At 41.8% G+C, this 13,986-nt stretch overlaps 1 protein-coding gene across 1 annotated transcript in view; it reads right to left on the reverse strand.

The window, feature by feature from the left end:
- Positions 1 to 9,858, reverse strand: part of IQCA1 (IQ motif containing with AAA domain 1) — a 191,007-nt gene extending 181,149 nt beyond the window's left edge. Inside the window, exon 1 of the mRNA XM_051999120.1 lies at positions 9,716 to 9,858. Coding sequence (XP_051855080.1) covers positions 9,716 to 9,726 — 11 coding nt within the window. The 5' untranslated portion in view covers positions 9,727 to 9,858. The remainder of the gene's footprint in view (positions 1 to 9,715) is intronic.
- Between the last annotated feature and the right edge of the window lie 4,128 nt (positions 9,859 to 13,986).

The raw sequence follows: 13,986 nt of genomic DNA on the forward strand, positions 1-13,986 counted from the left end.
TAACGGGCAGACAACATGCAAACTACTATGTTCTAAGCAAAAATATACAACGACGTTTTAAGCAAAAATATACAATACTGTGCTAAGAAAGGGAAGATTAAAAAGATAACAAATGAAGCTGTCCCCAGCCCTCAAACAGCATTCAATCTACTTGAATCCACCTATAACCCCTTAAAAGGCAGGCAAATTAACAAACTAATGAGATTAACAAACACTTCTAAAAAGTATGGTACTTTCAGGAAGAAGACCATTAGCTTTAACTCTCACTGTTTGTTTTTATATGAAGATGCACTGGGACCTAGCTCTTTAGGCCACATAATTTATGTTTGCACAATTAAAAGGGATTGTACCATTTTGCTCACTTTTGGATTAGATGAATAATTACTATACAAATCCCAAAGGAATCTAACAGAGTGTACGCTGCAGCTGTCTGTCTTGATTTAATATGAAAAGCCTACATTTTGCCAATTTCCCATGTTTTTATGGGTTCTGAGCTAAGGCTGTCAGAACTATTTTCCCCAGGTACTTAACAAACAAATTGCTTTTTCATATATGGGGGCAAAGGGACTCATGAGAAAGTGCTTCACTCAGATTAGTTGGGGGAAAAAAATCCTATCTGCACATAGAGCAATCAGTGAGAATATTAGCTCCAGATTGGAAAATAAAATACATAAAGATTTAATGGTTTGAAAAATCCTCTTTTTCTTTATCCTCATTCCCTGGTGAGTGAGATGTGATCAAATAATAAATAAAGTCCCTAAAATAGTTGCCTAGTACTCTGCAGTCAATGGGATGCCATTATGTTAATTTCGTTACTAGAAATATAATTGAGAGCTTAATTTGCATTTGTCTACAGGGAAAATGCTATGTAAACTAAGTTAGAATAGAGGACTAATGAACTGATCACAAGGTTAACAGATTCCATACATACTCTGCACAATCTTCTTAATCTTATCCCAAATGCTCCTCTGCAAAAATATTCAGCATTCAATCATTGCTAACTTCACACACACACACACACACACACACACACACACACACACACACACAGACACGAAGATATCCAAGGGAAAATGAAGATTTGGAAAGAAATGATAATTTAGGTATTAATTGAGGATTATCTGCCACTCCCCAATGGGGGGGGAATCTGGGTGTACCAATAGTTTTAGTGTACTTTTTAAAGTTTTAGCTTAAAACCCAAATAAATTATATTAAGCTATAAAGCTTAAAACTATACTAAGATTGTTTATTGTTATTATTCATTCTTTGTTGTTGAAGAAAATCCGTAACATCATGGATGATGTCTTGACTTGCATATGAATTGTATTTAAGTGAGGCAGAATTACATAGACATCAGCCTCACTCTTTCTATATATTCCTGATCATCTAGAACAAAAGAAAACTGGATAAATCCAGGAAAAAAGATCATGAGTGGGGTATCAGAAACATGTTAGAGGAGTCATGGCAGACTTCATTTATCTCTTAGGATCCTCTTTTTACCTCAAGGAGGGCTCTAATAGGTTCTTGCTTTGCATTAACAACAAATTCAACCTTGAAAAGGTAGAAGGACCAACAAAAGGAACTTTAATTTGAATCCCATTCTCACCAAGAGAAAGAAATTTGTTAATTTGAGTGGAAAGGTGGGGAAACTTGAGGAAAGTGACTGCTTGGTACAGAGGGAGGAGAAAAACCAGCATGGTTCAGCACAAACCCTAGATTTGGAGAGGACATATTACAAGGGGTTCAGAGGAATTACAACAGGTAGGATCATTTGGAGTCTACAGAGGAAATCAATGAAGAAGAAATTGGAAAATTCTTCCAAAATGATGTTGTGAAACCTAAAAGGGAAACTATCCTAATGAGGAGGAAAATAAGAATTGGATAAAGAGGTCAATACAGATTCCCAATTGAAATATGTAAAAGATGCACAAAATTAAATAAGTAGAAACCCACAACTGAGGATGAAGAACAGTCCTGTAAAAACAGCATCTGAAATGCTACAACAAAATGAGGTGAGGATAGAAAAGAAGATTAAATATAAGAAAAGAATTGCTGCTGCTTTTTTAAGGTTCCATCAGGGAAAAAAGAAGGGAGATCAAAGGATAAGACCAGATCACAACTTGGCATGGATTATATGCTAACTGACAAGTGAGACAAGCTACAGATGCTCCATTCTTATTTTACTTTGGCTTTTTTCTGCACAGGGGAATTGACCATTTCACTGTAAGTGATAAAGAAAAAAATAACTAATGGGAGAAGGTGATAGATCAACTTTCATGTCACCTGACCTAGGTAGATGACATCATTCAGTACTGAAAGAACTGGCTGATATGATTCTGCATCATATTCAATGAGATTTCAAAGATTTGGACAATGGCGTGGGCATTGTGGGACTGAAGGAAAGCAAATAGTTTTCCAATTTTCAAAAAAGAGAAGACGATGGAATCTGCAAGCTACAGGATCATGAGGAAAATTGGTTTTGTAAGTTTAAGTGCAAAGAGACTAAAACAATAGATATTTTTAAAGAATTCACTATGACCAAATTAGATTTATACCTGAGATACAAGAAGAGTTCAACTTCAGAAAAATAATTGGGGAAAATTCATTATTTTAGAAGTAAACCACTTCCAAACACATGATACAAACATATATAGAAAAAGTAACTAGTGAATTACAACACTAGATTTTTTTTTAAAGGAAGAAAGAAAAAAAAATTTCAAAGGACAGAGAAGCTACATTTTAAAAAGTAAGTACAATGTTAAAATTCATTTATCAAGAAGAAATACTAGAAATTTTCCCAATAAGTAGAGACATAAAATAAATATGCCTTCTTTACCCACTATAGTTTGACATAGTTCTAGAAATGTTACTGATATAAATAAGACAATTGAAAGAAATTTAAGCATAAACAGAGGCAAAGAGGAAACAATTTATATTTGTTGCAAACATGATGATTTTCTTAGAAAACTCCAGAGAAACAGTAAAATAAGCTAATTAATTTTTTCAGTAAAGAAGCAAGTCTAAAAATACATACCTCCAAATCAACACTATTTGTATATTCTACATACATACACACACACACACACACACACACACACACACATATATACACACACTCCACATCACACTACACACATCCCTCTGTGCCTTGGCTGATGGTATTTCTCCACCTAGAACTCTAATCCCAACCCTCAGCTCTAGCAATACCTACCAATTCCTTCCTGCCTTCAAGATCTAGTTCCTGTTATATCTTCAAGAAGCTTTTCCTGATTGACTAAGTTTCTCTCAAACCCAGTTCCACATTTTTAATATCTCATAATATTTATTTGGGTATACTGTTATCTTCCAACTCTCGCTAAAAAACTTCCTTGAGGGCAGGAAGCAGGTCTTAGAAATCTTTGGTGAGATTGAACAAAGACTTATCAATACCAGACACCAATCAGGAACTCTGGTAGCTTCAGTGCAGGAAGATGCGAATGGCGCTGTCCAAGTCCTGAAGTCACGTACACTTTGGTAAATGGGGGAGTGAGCCATTATTTCCCTGTCACCTTTGATACTTCTTCCTCTGTTACTCCAAACCCTCCCCCAACAAGTCTCATTGGTTCACACTTGTCTTTTTTTTTCTAATCACAACTTCATTATCTCTAGTTTGGACTATTGTAATAGTCTCATAATTGGTTTTCCTGTGTAGAATCAATCCTCACTTCAATCCATCCTTCCCAGATCCTTCAAAATAATCCTCTTAATTTGCAGATATAGACTCCTTAGGCCAGAATGATTACATCTTGCTTTATACTCTAAAGTGTCATGTCGCTTCCCTTTTCAAAAAAACCATCTGTAGATCAGTATGGCCAGTCATTTAAAGTTCTCCACAATCTGGCTCCTACATTTCCAGACTTACTGCACATTAGTCCCCTTTTATAACATTACTTTCCAGGCAAGGGAGTGGTTTTTTTTTCTCAAGTTGATATCTTGTCTCCCATCTCTTAGGTATTCTACAAACTGGCCCCTTTGTCATTCAGAATCAAAGTTCAGCTCAAATATGAGCTGAAACAATCCCTGATTCCTCCAGGTGCCAGCATTCTCTCCCTTCTCCAATGCCCATAGCTGGAGGGGACATTAGAGATCATAAATCCCTGAGACACAGAGAAGAGAATAAGAGTGCCAAGATCAAACCTATGTCTTTTCACTCCAAGTCATTGCACTCCAGCTGAATAGAAACTTCCTGAAGGTAAGGATTGTTTCATTTTTGTCTTTGCCCATTTCCTGACTTGTAGTAAATATTTAAGAAACATTTGCTGAATTGAATCATGGCTACTCAAAACAAATCAGCTCAAGAAACCATAAGAGGAAGAAGAAAGCATTACGAGCTGGATTTTGAAGTGATGTTTGATGGGCATTCCATTGAGTAATTGTATTGGTATTTATATCCTGGAAAGATATCATAGTGAGATAATAATCTAGGTCAATGGTAAATAAGAGAAGGGTATTAGGTTGGGATCTTTTGTAGAAATTCTCTAGGACATTCAAAGATCCAACTGTGTCTGACACAAGATCCATCTTTTTAACCTCAATATTGCTCCTTTGATTCAACATGGCTACAAATCTTGGAATACCATTGTAGCTGAAAAATGTCAATACCTGTCACCTCAGAGAGACATAAATGGTGGGCCTAAGTCAACTTTGGATAGATCCATAATGATACATCACCTCTTTGTCAGCAACCTCCATAGTGCTCAGCACGCTTGAGATTAATGTTCTCTGAATAAATGAAATACTATCAATAAAGATTGGCAGGTGAGAACTGCAATAAAATATATAATTTAGGTAACAGATGACCAGAAAAGGAAATGAGCTAATTATGAATTGAGAGTAAAATTAGACAGTCTGGGAATTATTTCTAATATCCATAAAATATTTAAAATTCCCAGAAAAGGGACCTCAGGCTGATGAGGTTTATATTTGGGGTACTCAAATGAAAATGAACTCTAGTTGCAGGTTCTGGGTACAGGGAGTCAAATAGAACTCTCTGAAACCCCTTTGGACTCGGCGCGAGGGTAGAGAGTTAAATGAGATCTAGTGGTGACGCAAGAGTCCCCTGTAAAGGAATTTACAGACCCAAAAAACTAGATTGATAAAAGAGGTTTATTATGGGCATAGGAAGTAAGGTTAAAGTCTAGTTAGCAAAAGGTGTTAAAGAGAAGAAGGCACTGGAAATATTATTCCAGTGGGCAGAGACCCTTGGCATGGCAGGCATAAGGCTGGCATGTTTGGAACCTCTGCAAAGACAGGATTCCAGCTTGGCTCTTTTATAATGAGAAATTTAGCTAAAGGGGCCTGTGGGTGAAGTCCCAAGTTGGCTCAGATCTGGTTGGGGTTCAAATGGGTGCTTTTGACTAGGATTTGTGAATCAAAGGTCCTAGCTTCTTGAATTGATAATACATCAGCCAGGAGGGGTTGGGAATCAGAAAAGAATAAATCAATCTGAAAGGACTAGTTTCTTAAAGGGACCACAGCCCACTCCAATGTCACCATTATCTTTTCCTTTTCTCTTCCTTCCTTCCATCTCTCCCTCCCTCCCTCTTTCCCTCCTTCCTCCCCTCCTTCCTTAGGCAATTGGGATTAAGTGACTTGCCCAAGATTTCACATATGCTAGGTGTCAAGTATTTGAGGATGGATTTGAACTCAGGTCTTTCTGATTGTAGATAGATAATAGATAGAGCTGGTACTCTATCTACTGTTCCATCTCGCTGCTGCTATATTTTTTTTTTAACACAATAGATAAAAAACTCTTTCCTCACTAAAGTCATCTCCACAAGACCCCACTTTAGTAAGGAAGCAGAGAACTCTCTTGGAAACACAGCTGTATTTAGTGCACAAATTCTTATTTCTGAATTGCAGCTAGAGAAAAGCTAATTCACCCAAATGTTAATTTGGGGGACTTAGCTCACCACTGGGGGTGGGGTAGGGGAGTAGAGGTGGGAATCATCTTGGGCCTCTGCATTTACAGAGACCAGCACAAGTGTTATGAGAGTTGGACCTAAGGAATGGGGAACAAGGAAGAAACAATAGCCAATCTGAGAATTGTCCCTAGGGGCAAGAATCATGTAAAAGGAGAAAGGTTGGATGGGGTTGGAGGCCATGTCTGAATTAATAAAATCCCCGTAACTATTTAAATTGCTGAGTCTCTCTGTTTTTCACTGACATTATTACAAATTTTTTCAAAATATATTTTTAAAGTAAATTGGGGAAATAATATTTATAGGATCCATGAGGAAGAAAGTGATATGTTTCTAGTTCTGGCTCATGAAGTGGTAATGATTGCAATTAATTTATCAAATACTGGGAAACTTGACAAAATAAATGGAAAAAGTGTAATTTTATATAAAATGATGGATAAAGACTAGACTTGTGGTTGCATTGGGAGAGAGAGGGCTTGGCCAGGAAATTCTTACTGATCCAGGTCATCATATTTAGAGAAGTAGAGCTAACGGACAAGTGATTTGAATGGCTCAGAGGCCAGCCTTGCCCCCAAGGCTTCCTGGCTCTGAGATCAGCTGTCATGCCATTGTATAATCCTACTTCTAATAGAAGAGGAAATTAAAAAAAAAAAAAACTTAAGGTAAAGGAATCAAAGATCCCTTTTCAAAATGCTACAGAGTAGTGGGATTTAAGGAGAGGAAATGATAAGAATCTTTTGTCCTCAAAAGGAGGATGAGAGCTCTCCTTTTTGAGCAGATAGATTTCTCTAAGGGCTTCTGTCATATAATATCACCCCTTAAAGTAAGGGCTTGTGGACATAATCACTCTCACTTACCTTGTGGACATCCCCTTCATACTTCTGTCATTACAACCATCAACCCCCCCCCCCCAGTGCCATGGCCCTATTCAGTCATTTTCTGCCTTTCCTATTCTTTTTACTCAGCTTCAATGGCATGACTGACCATTTTCATGATGGCAATTCATTGTCATCCCAATGGGAACCTCATACCAATGATGGGAAGCCTTGACACCATTTAAGATTGACAACAACCACCAATTTTTCTGCCTCACTTTTCCTACTGCAGCCAGTCTTTCTTGAGTTTTGTTGGGGAAGGACATCCAAAGGATTCCTTGGCAAATGCATCCCATGCCACGTCATCTGGGCTCTCTTTGCTGTATCTTCACAACACTTTTATTTTTCTCTTCCCTTTACATTCTCCATATTCACTGTTCAACCCCTTTTATTTCCTTTTTGAATCTCTGTTTTGTAACTCTTATGTTCTCATTCTTTCCTAAACTAAAGGCTCTCCTACCCAATTTACTGACCAAAGGATTATTATCCTTTTTATTTTTATTTGAATTAGAGCTGCAGGAGGCCTTAGAGACTATTTGCCCAATTTCTTAAATTTTCAAATAAGGGAATTGAGAACAGAGAGCCAAAGCGACTTAGCATTAAAGAATCACAGGTTCACAGAACTGAAAGGAGATTTGGAGGTCACATAACCCAATCCCATCATTTTAAAAAGGAAGAAATTGGGGCACAGTAAATTTAGGCGCTTTTCCAAGATTGTTCATATAGTAAGTGGCAGAGCAAACATTTAAAGGATTAAAAATAAAAAAGAAGTCTTTTTCCTCCAGAAAAAAAAGTTCTTTCTACTGTACCACAATGCTTCCTTAAAGAGATCGAGGTATTGAGGATTTATTGATTTGGGTTTTTCCCTCTTTTAATGTACTCAGTGAGATTAATTCTTTTAAGGATTCTACTAGTCTCTATTTTAAAAAGAGGGACAGACTACCTGATGATAGAAACCCTTAATTCCCCTCTGTGTCCTTTAGAACTTCTCTCCCCATTCTCACTCAGGCTCTTCTCCTTCCCTTCAACTTTAAACATGGCGGTGGCTTTCCACCTATCCTATCCTGCAGTGTCTGGCCGTGGCTCCATCAGCCACCCTTCTTTCTTCTGTATCTCTTACCATCTCTCTAACTCTTTCTGGACTTGCTTGTAAGCTGACTTCATTCTCACCATTCTAGTGACCTTAGAGAGCTGTTGTAGCAACGGGTTTCTAAAGGCCAGATGCATTAGTCTTTTCTCAGCTCTTTTCCATCGGATGATTCTAACATGTAAAACTATTGGCCCTTCCCTTCTTTTTCAAACATTTTTTCATTTTTTCCCTTGACATTATCTTCTGTTTCCTATTTACCCCCCTCCCCCATCCTTCTCTGTCTCCCCTCCAGATTCTCTTAATTCTCTCCTAACACGTGTATGATCCAAAGCTCTGCCCGAGCCTTTTCCCTTTTCCTACACCATCTTCCATGTTGATCTCCTCGCTCTCGTTTATCATCACTCTCCTAGAACACAACCACGCCGAGGTCAGGGACTCTCTCCCTGACAAAGAATAGACTGGGTTTAGAAATTCTTCCCATGACACAGGATGGGCGCCTAGGAAGTGTGAAGCAGGAATGATGGGTAGGGTTGATTTCCACAAGGGAGTGGGTAAGTCAGCGGAAAGAAGAGCCGGGTTATTCAGAGCTAGAAGGACTTAAAGGCTTAGAGGACGAGCCAAAAGTTCCTGAGGCAGAACAAGCGTTTGGTGCATTTTGGGCACACACTGTAGGTAGGCGATGGCCCTACATAATGTAGGCTCTGCTGTGACTTAGGGTAGACAGGAATTCACCAGACAAATTCGCTGAATGAGGGTCATAGAGATCAACTGCAGGACGTCTTACTGCTCTGTGGCAAGGACCCAGAGGTCATCCCAGGAAGTCAGCCCGGAAGGTGCTTCTGGCTCCGGGGAAGGAGGTCGGCCCCTGGACCCTTCTCTCCAGGGGAAGCCTTTCCCTTTCTGCCCGCTTTGCTTTCTGCTTCTAACTGTCCCTGCAGGCCCAGGGCACAAGGCTAAGCCCTTTTCCCCGGGACAGTCCCACAGATACGTGGCGAAAGCTACCGCCTCCTGCAGGCGCAACATCTCCATCCCTTCCTTTACCGACCTGCGGGGACCCCCTGACCCGCGAGGCTTGGACATTGCCCAGCTCGGCAACACTGAAGCAAACAACAGAGGTGAGATTTCAAGTGGGGAACTCCCTGTGTGGAAGCTCCCTCTGCCAACTCAGAGGACCCCCCGTGTGTGGCCCGGATGAGCCCATGGAATTTTCTGAGGCATATGGAGGGGAACTGAATCTCTGAGGGCTCACGTAGTTCTCCGAGCCAAAGGCAGAACTTGAACTCAGATCTTTGTGACTGAAACCTACTTGTCCACTCCCCCCAGGTGGTTCTGAATTCAGGGAGCCCGGAGAAGATGCAGTAAAGCGAGCATGACTGGGACTCGGAGATGCTGAGTCCGAATCCTCTCCTTTATCACCTGCGCGATTTTGGACAAGCCTCGAGCCTCAGTTTCACAGGTTGCACGCTCCTGCGGCCTCTTCCCCCATCTGTGCCCCCGGGGCTCCCTCCAGATTTAATTTATTGTGCTACATGCGCTAAATGACCTGGCCGGGGGGTGTGTGTGGGGGGGTGGTCAATGGGGGGAGAGGGCCCGCCATGTTGCAAAGGAGTGCCGGCGGCCAAGTCCCGCGCGCGCCCTCGTTCTCGTCCGCCCCCTTCCCTGGGCTTGGGCGCCGCCCCCTCGCCGCTGGTTTGGCCCTGCACATGGCTTCGTCTGCGGAGCTTGTGGTATACTAGAAGCCCCAGCTCGTCTTCGTGGGCCGAACCGCCCTCCCCCGCGCAGATACTCACGCGTTAGACATGGTGAGGCCGGGGGTCCGCTCCCGAGGGGGCGCAGAGCTGCACAGAAGGAGTAGCTGCTCGGCAACGGGACGCTGCGCCTGCGCTGTACCGCCCGCCCGCCCTCTCCGCGTCCTGCCGCCCCAGGGTTACTATGGAGACGACGCCTGTGCGTGCTGAGCGGATGAACCATCCGGCGACAGGGAGGAAGAGACGCCGCTCAACCAGCCTTGCTTAGTCCCGCCCTGCCTGGCCTCCCTCCGAAGCTCCGGCTCCGCCCCTGGCTCTGACTCCGCCCTTCGGCCCTTCGAGGTTCTGTCCTCAAAGGAGCCTCGCCCCCAGAGCCAGCCTCCCCCCATTTCGGTCAAGCCCCGCTCAGCGCCTGCTCTTCCCAGCCCGCCTGGCTTCATCCCTTCCCCTCAGGTTGCTCTCTCCAGACCCCTCTGCCCCGCCCACTGAGCCCTCCCCCCATCCTCATTTCCCAGCTTCCCCCCAACCCTGCCCCAAAGCCCCACCCTTTGAGCCACTCCCCAAGTCCTTGACCCTTCCTCTCCCGGGCTCCGCCCCGCCCCGCCCAGCCCCTCCCTGCACTCCCGGTCTTTGCCCCACCCCCACCCCTCTACAGCCGCTGGAGCCCCCTCTTCCTCCAACTCTCCTAAAACCTTCATTTGTCCCTGTCCTCCCGAGTCCCGTTAGACCCTCAGACTGTTGTCACAGCTGCGACCCTTCCCCCTTTGGCAGTTAAAGCTTCCTGAGATCTTTCTAGAACCCAGGACATCCGTGAGCCCTGTAGCACCTTGGACAAGTCCTTCAGTTCCTTTTAAGGGCTCGGAGGTGGTGCCATCAAAGCATGGGAAGAATCTCTTCTTCCTTCCTTCTTTCTTCCCTTCCTCCCCCTCTCCCTCCCTCCCTCCCTCCCTTTTTCCCTTCATTCCTCCCTCCCTCCCTCCCTTTCTTCCTTCTTTCCTTCTTCCTTCCTTCCTCCCTCCCTTCCTTCCTTCTTCCTTCCTTCCTTCCTTCCTTCCTTCCTTCCTTCCTTCCTTCCTTCTTTCCTTTTTTCCTTCCTTCCTTCTTCCCTCCCTCTTTCCCTCTTTTTTTTCTTTTTCCTTCCTTCCTTCCTTCATTTCATTTCATTTTTTTTTTTTTTACAAGGGAAGGGTAAACTGGGGAGAGGGTGGCAGGATCGTTGAAAAAGTGACCATTATGTAAGAAAAGATTATAGTACAAAATTGGAGGAGAAAAGCAAGCCACTTAATGACTCTGGGCCTCAGTTTCCTCATCTGTAAATTAAGGAAGTTGAATTAGATGATCCCTGAGATCCCTTCCAGGTCTAGCTTTCTAGGAAAACTTAGAATATATTAGTAAAGAGATGATGATGATGATGATGATGATGTGTGTGTGTGGTTCAGTCATTGCAATCACATCCCATTTTTCATGACCCCATTTGGGGTTTTCTTGGCAGAGATGCTGGAAAGTTTGGCCATTTCCTTCTCCAGCTCATTTTGCAGATGAGGAAATTGAGGCAAATCAGGTTAAGTAACTTATCCAGAATCACACAGCTAGGAAGCATCTGGGCCTAAATTTGAACTCAGGTCCTCCTGACTCCACAGTCGAGGCCACCTATTACCCTTCCCGCCCCACATATACATGTAAATATACCTGTACACGCATAGTGCATATGTACGTGTATTGTGTATGTACTTGAGCCTTGGTCTCTTTGGCTGGACCAGGCTGGAAATCCAGTGGCCATCACAGCCAATCCCACTGCTCAGCTTTGCTTTTATTTCTGATCTCAGGGTGTTGCTGTATTGCTGCCACTCAGAACTCCCCAGTTTAATAAATCCTCAAACCTCAAGCTCTCCAAGCATCAGGGATTTTAGATGCAGGTCCCCATGGCAGGTTCAGTGAACCATTCAAAAGGGACAGATGCAATATCAGTGACTTCCTTAAGAACAGGTTTTACCAGACTAACGCCATTCCTTTTTTGACAAAGTTACTAAATTATTCTTTCATCAGAATGCCATAGATTGAGTCAACTCAGATTTCAGCAAAGTCTTCAGTACAGAGTCTGCTGTAAATTCTGCATCCAGGGGACTGTCTCATGTTCCCAGGGGCCCAGAAATCCTTAAGGAGATATTCTTCCTTTCTGGGTATATTGTAGCCCCCATGGAGGAAACACAGGGAAACGCATGCATTGTTCGTATTGAATCATATGCTGATACCCCTCCCTTTTGAGCATACCAATCAAGTACTAAAGCAGAAAGCTCCATCAAAGGCAGAAAAACATCCCCAAAACTCTTTGTACCAAATATATGCGCAAATCCTGAGACTCAGTCTTGGATCTCTGAGTGCCTCTGATGGAAGAACAAGAACATTATCTCAGAAGTATACAGACCCCATGGAAAACTATAATCCTCCTCAGGAGATTGCCTGAAATACTCGTTCACTGCTCACTCAAAATCTTCAGGGTTTTGAACATCATCTCATTTTCTACATTCCCCTTCATATTGTGACCAAGTGTCTCACACAATCAGAATGAAATCATTATCACTTAGGTTCATCTGATGGCTTTTAAGTAATCTTCACACAACCGAAATGTTGATTAATCTATTGATGAAGACATATTCTCACCTGATTGAAGTATCATGCTGTAGCATCTTTATCATTCACAATAAGTGGGATGAGGTAATTGTCTAGGCTGCTCCTCAGCTATACACTGATATAAAAGTAAACTTTTGTACAAACTAAAGTACTAGTTTAGTGGACAAACTGTTGGACTAGGAGATGGGAGATCTGGGTGTCAATCTTGCCTTTGACACTTTATGGTTGTGTAACTATAGGCAAATTTGTTCATTTCCCCGAGTCTTCTTTATACAACAGTTAACTTCATCTTCTGCTTTATCTTATACTTGGCAGGGAAGTGATGCATTAATGTGAGTTATCCTGTTATTATCATAGGATCATAGATGGAGAATAGGAAGGGTCCCCTTGTTTTACAGGTGGGGAAACTGAGGCCCAAGGGCATCTTGTCCAAGGTCACACAAGTAGTGAGCATTAGAGACAAGTTTGAAGTTGTTCTCTGGTTCAAGGCAGCCTCTTTATTATTATTATTATAGTTAATCATTTGCTGCCCTCCCTGTGTTGTAGCATTCAGGTCTTTGTCATCAGGTACCCACGTGAATGACAACTTCACTCATATCTCCTAGTTGTGTGAAAAATCACCTAATATCTCTGGGGTTTAGTTTACTCATCTGGAAAATGATGACACCTCCCTGTCCCCGTTCCCCCAAGGACCTTGCCAGCTTTGATTTTGTAATAATCAGAACTCACTAAGAAGATATATTTCCAAGAGTCAGTCCATTCCTTTTACTCTCTTTTAATAGACTTTGGAGACTTTAAGTAATAGCAGGTCATTGGAAATTTGTGTGTAGGGGAGGGAGCTATACATTTGGAAGCTTAATGTGGACCCAGAATCTAGGATGGATTCAAATCAAATCTGTCATTTGGGGAAATGCCTTCTTAAGATTCCCAGTGAATTTCTTCTGGGTCATCTACTGTTTATCAACATTTGGCTCTTCAATCACCTGGCATGGTGTTTCCAAAGATATTAACCGTCATAAATCCTGAGCAAGTCAAAACAGATTGCAATTAACATACACCAGATGTTTTTCAGTGAGAATTACAACTAGGATCAAACTCCTGTGGCTGGCTCTTTTCCAAGTAAGTAGTTTGCTCTTTGGATTTTCAGAAAACTAAGTTAATGATAACATGTGACTTCAATCAATCTATTAATAATACATCAGAATGAGCAGAGTGTTAAGACTGAATTAATTGGGAAAATAAAGGTCATTTTTACATAAGAATAGAAAATATGTGGTTGAAAGGTCAGGGAATATTTAAACTGGAAGGACTTTAAAGATTATTTTATGTGATTAGCGAGAAAGATGCGGTAGCACATGCATATGCACCGCTGCAAAGCTTCAGCTTTGTAAATTTCCTATAGAAATCATTAGTCCCATTAGGAAGCTTTTTTCTGTAGGGAGGAAGTCTGTCCATTCAGGAGTTGTTGTTGTAAGTGCCTAAGGCCAGATTTGAACTCATGAAGATGAGTCTTTCAGATTCTAAGTGTTATATCCACTATGACATCACCAGGACAGAGAAAATCAAAAGTCAAAATAAGGTCCCAATTTCTTTGGTGGATGCTAAAACTAAAAACCCAGGAAGCCCAATCTTTGAAGTTAATTTTTCATTTTACAGATGAATAAACTGAGGATCAGATTAAG

This window comes from Antechinus flavipes, chromosome 4 (genome assembly GCF_016432865.1).
Source record: "Antechinus flavipes isolate AdamAnt ecotype Samford, QLD, Australia chromosome 4, AdamAnt_v2, whole genome shotgun sequence".
NCBI lineage: Eukaryota > Metazoa > Chordata > Mammalia > Dasyuromorphia > Dasyuridae > Antechinus > Antechinus flavipes.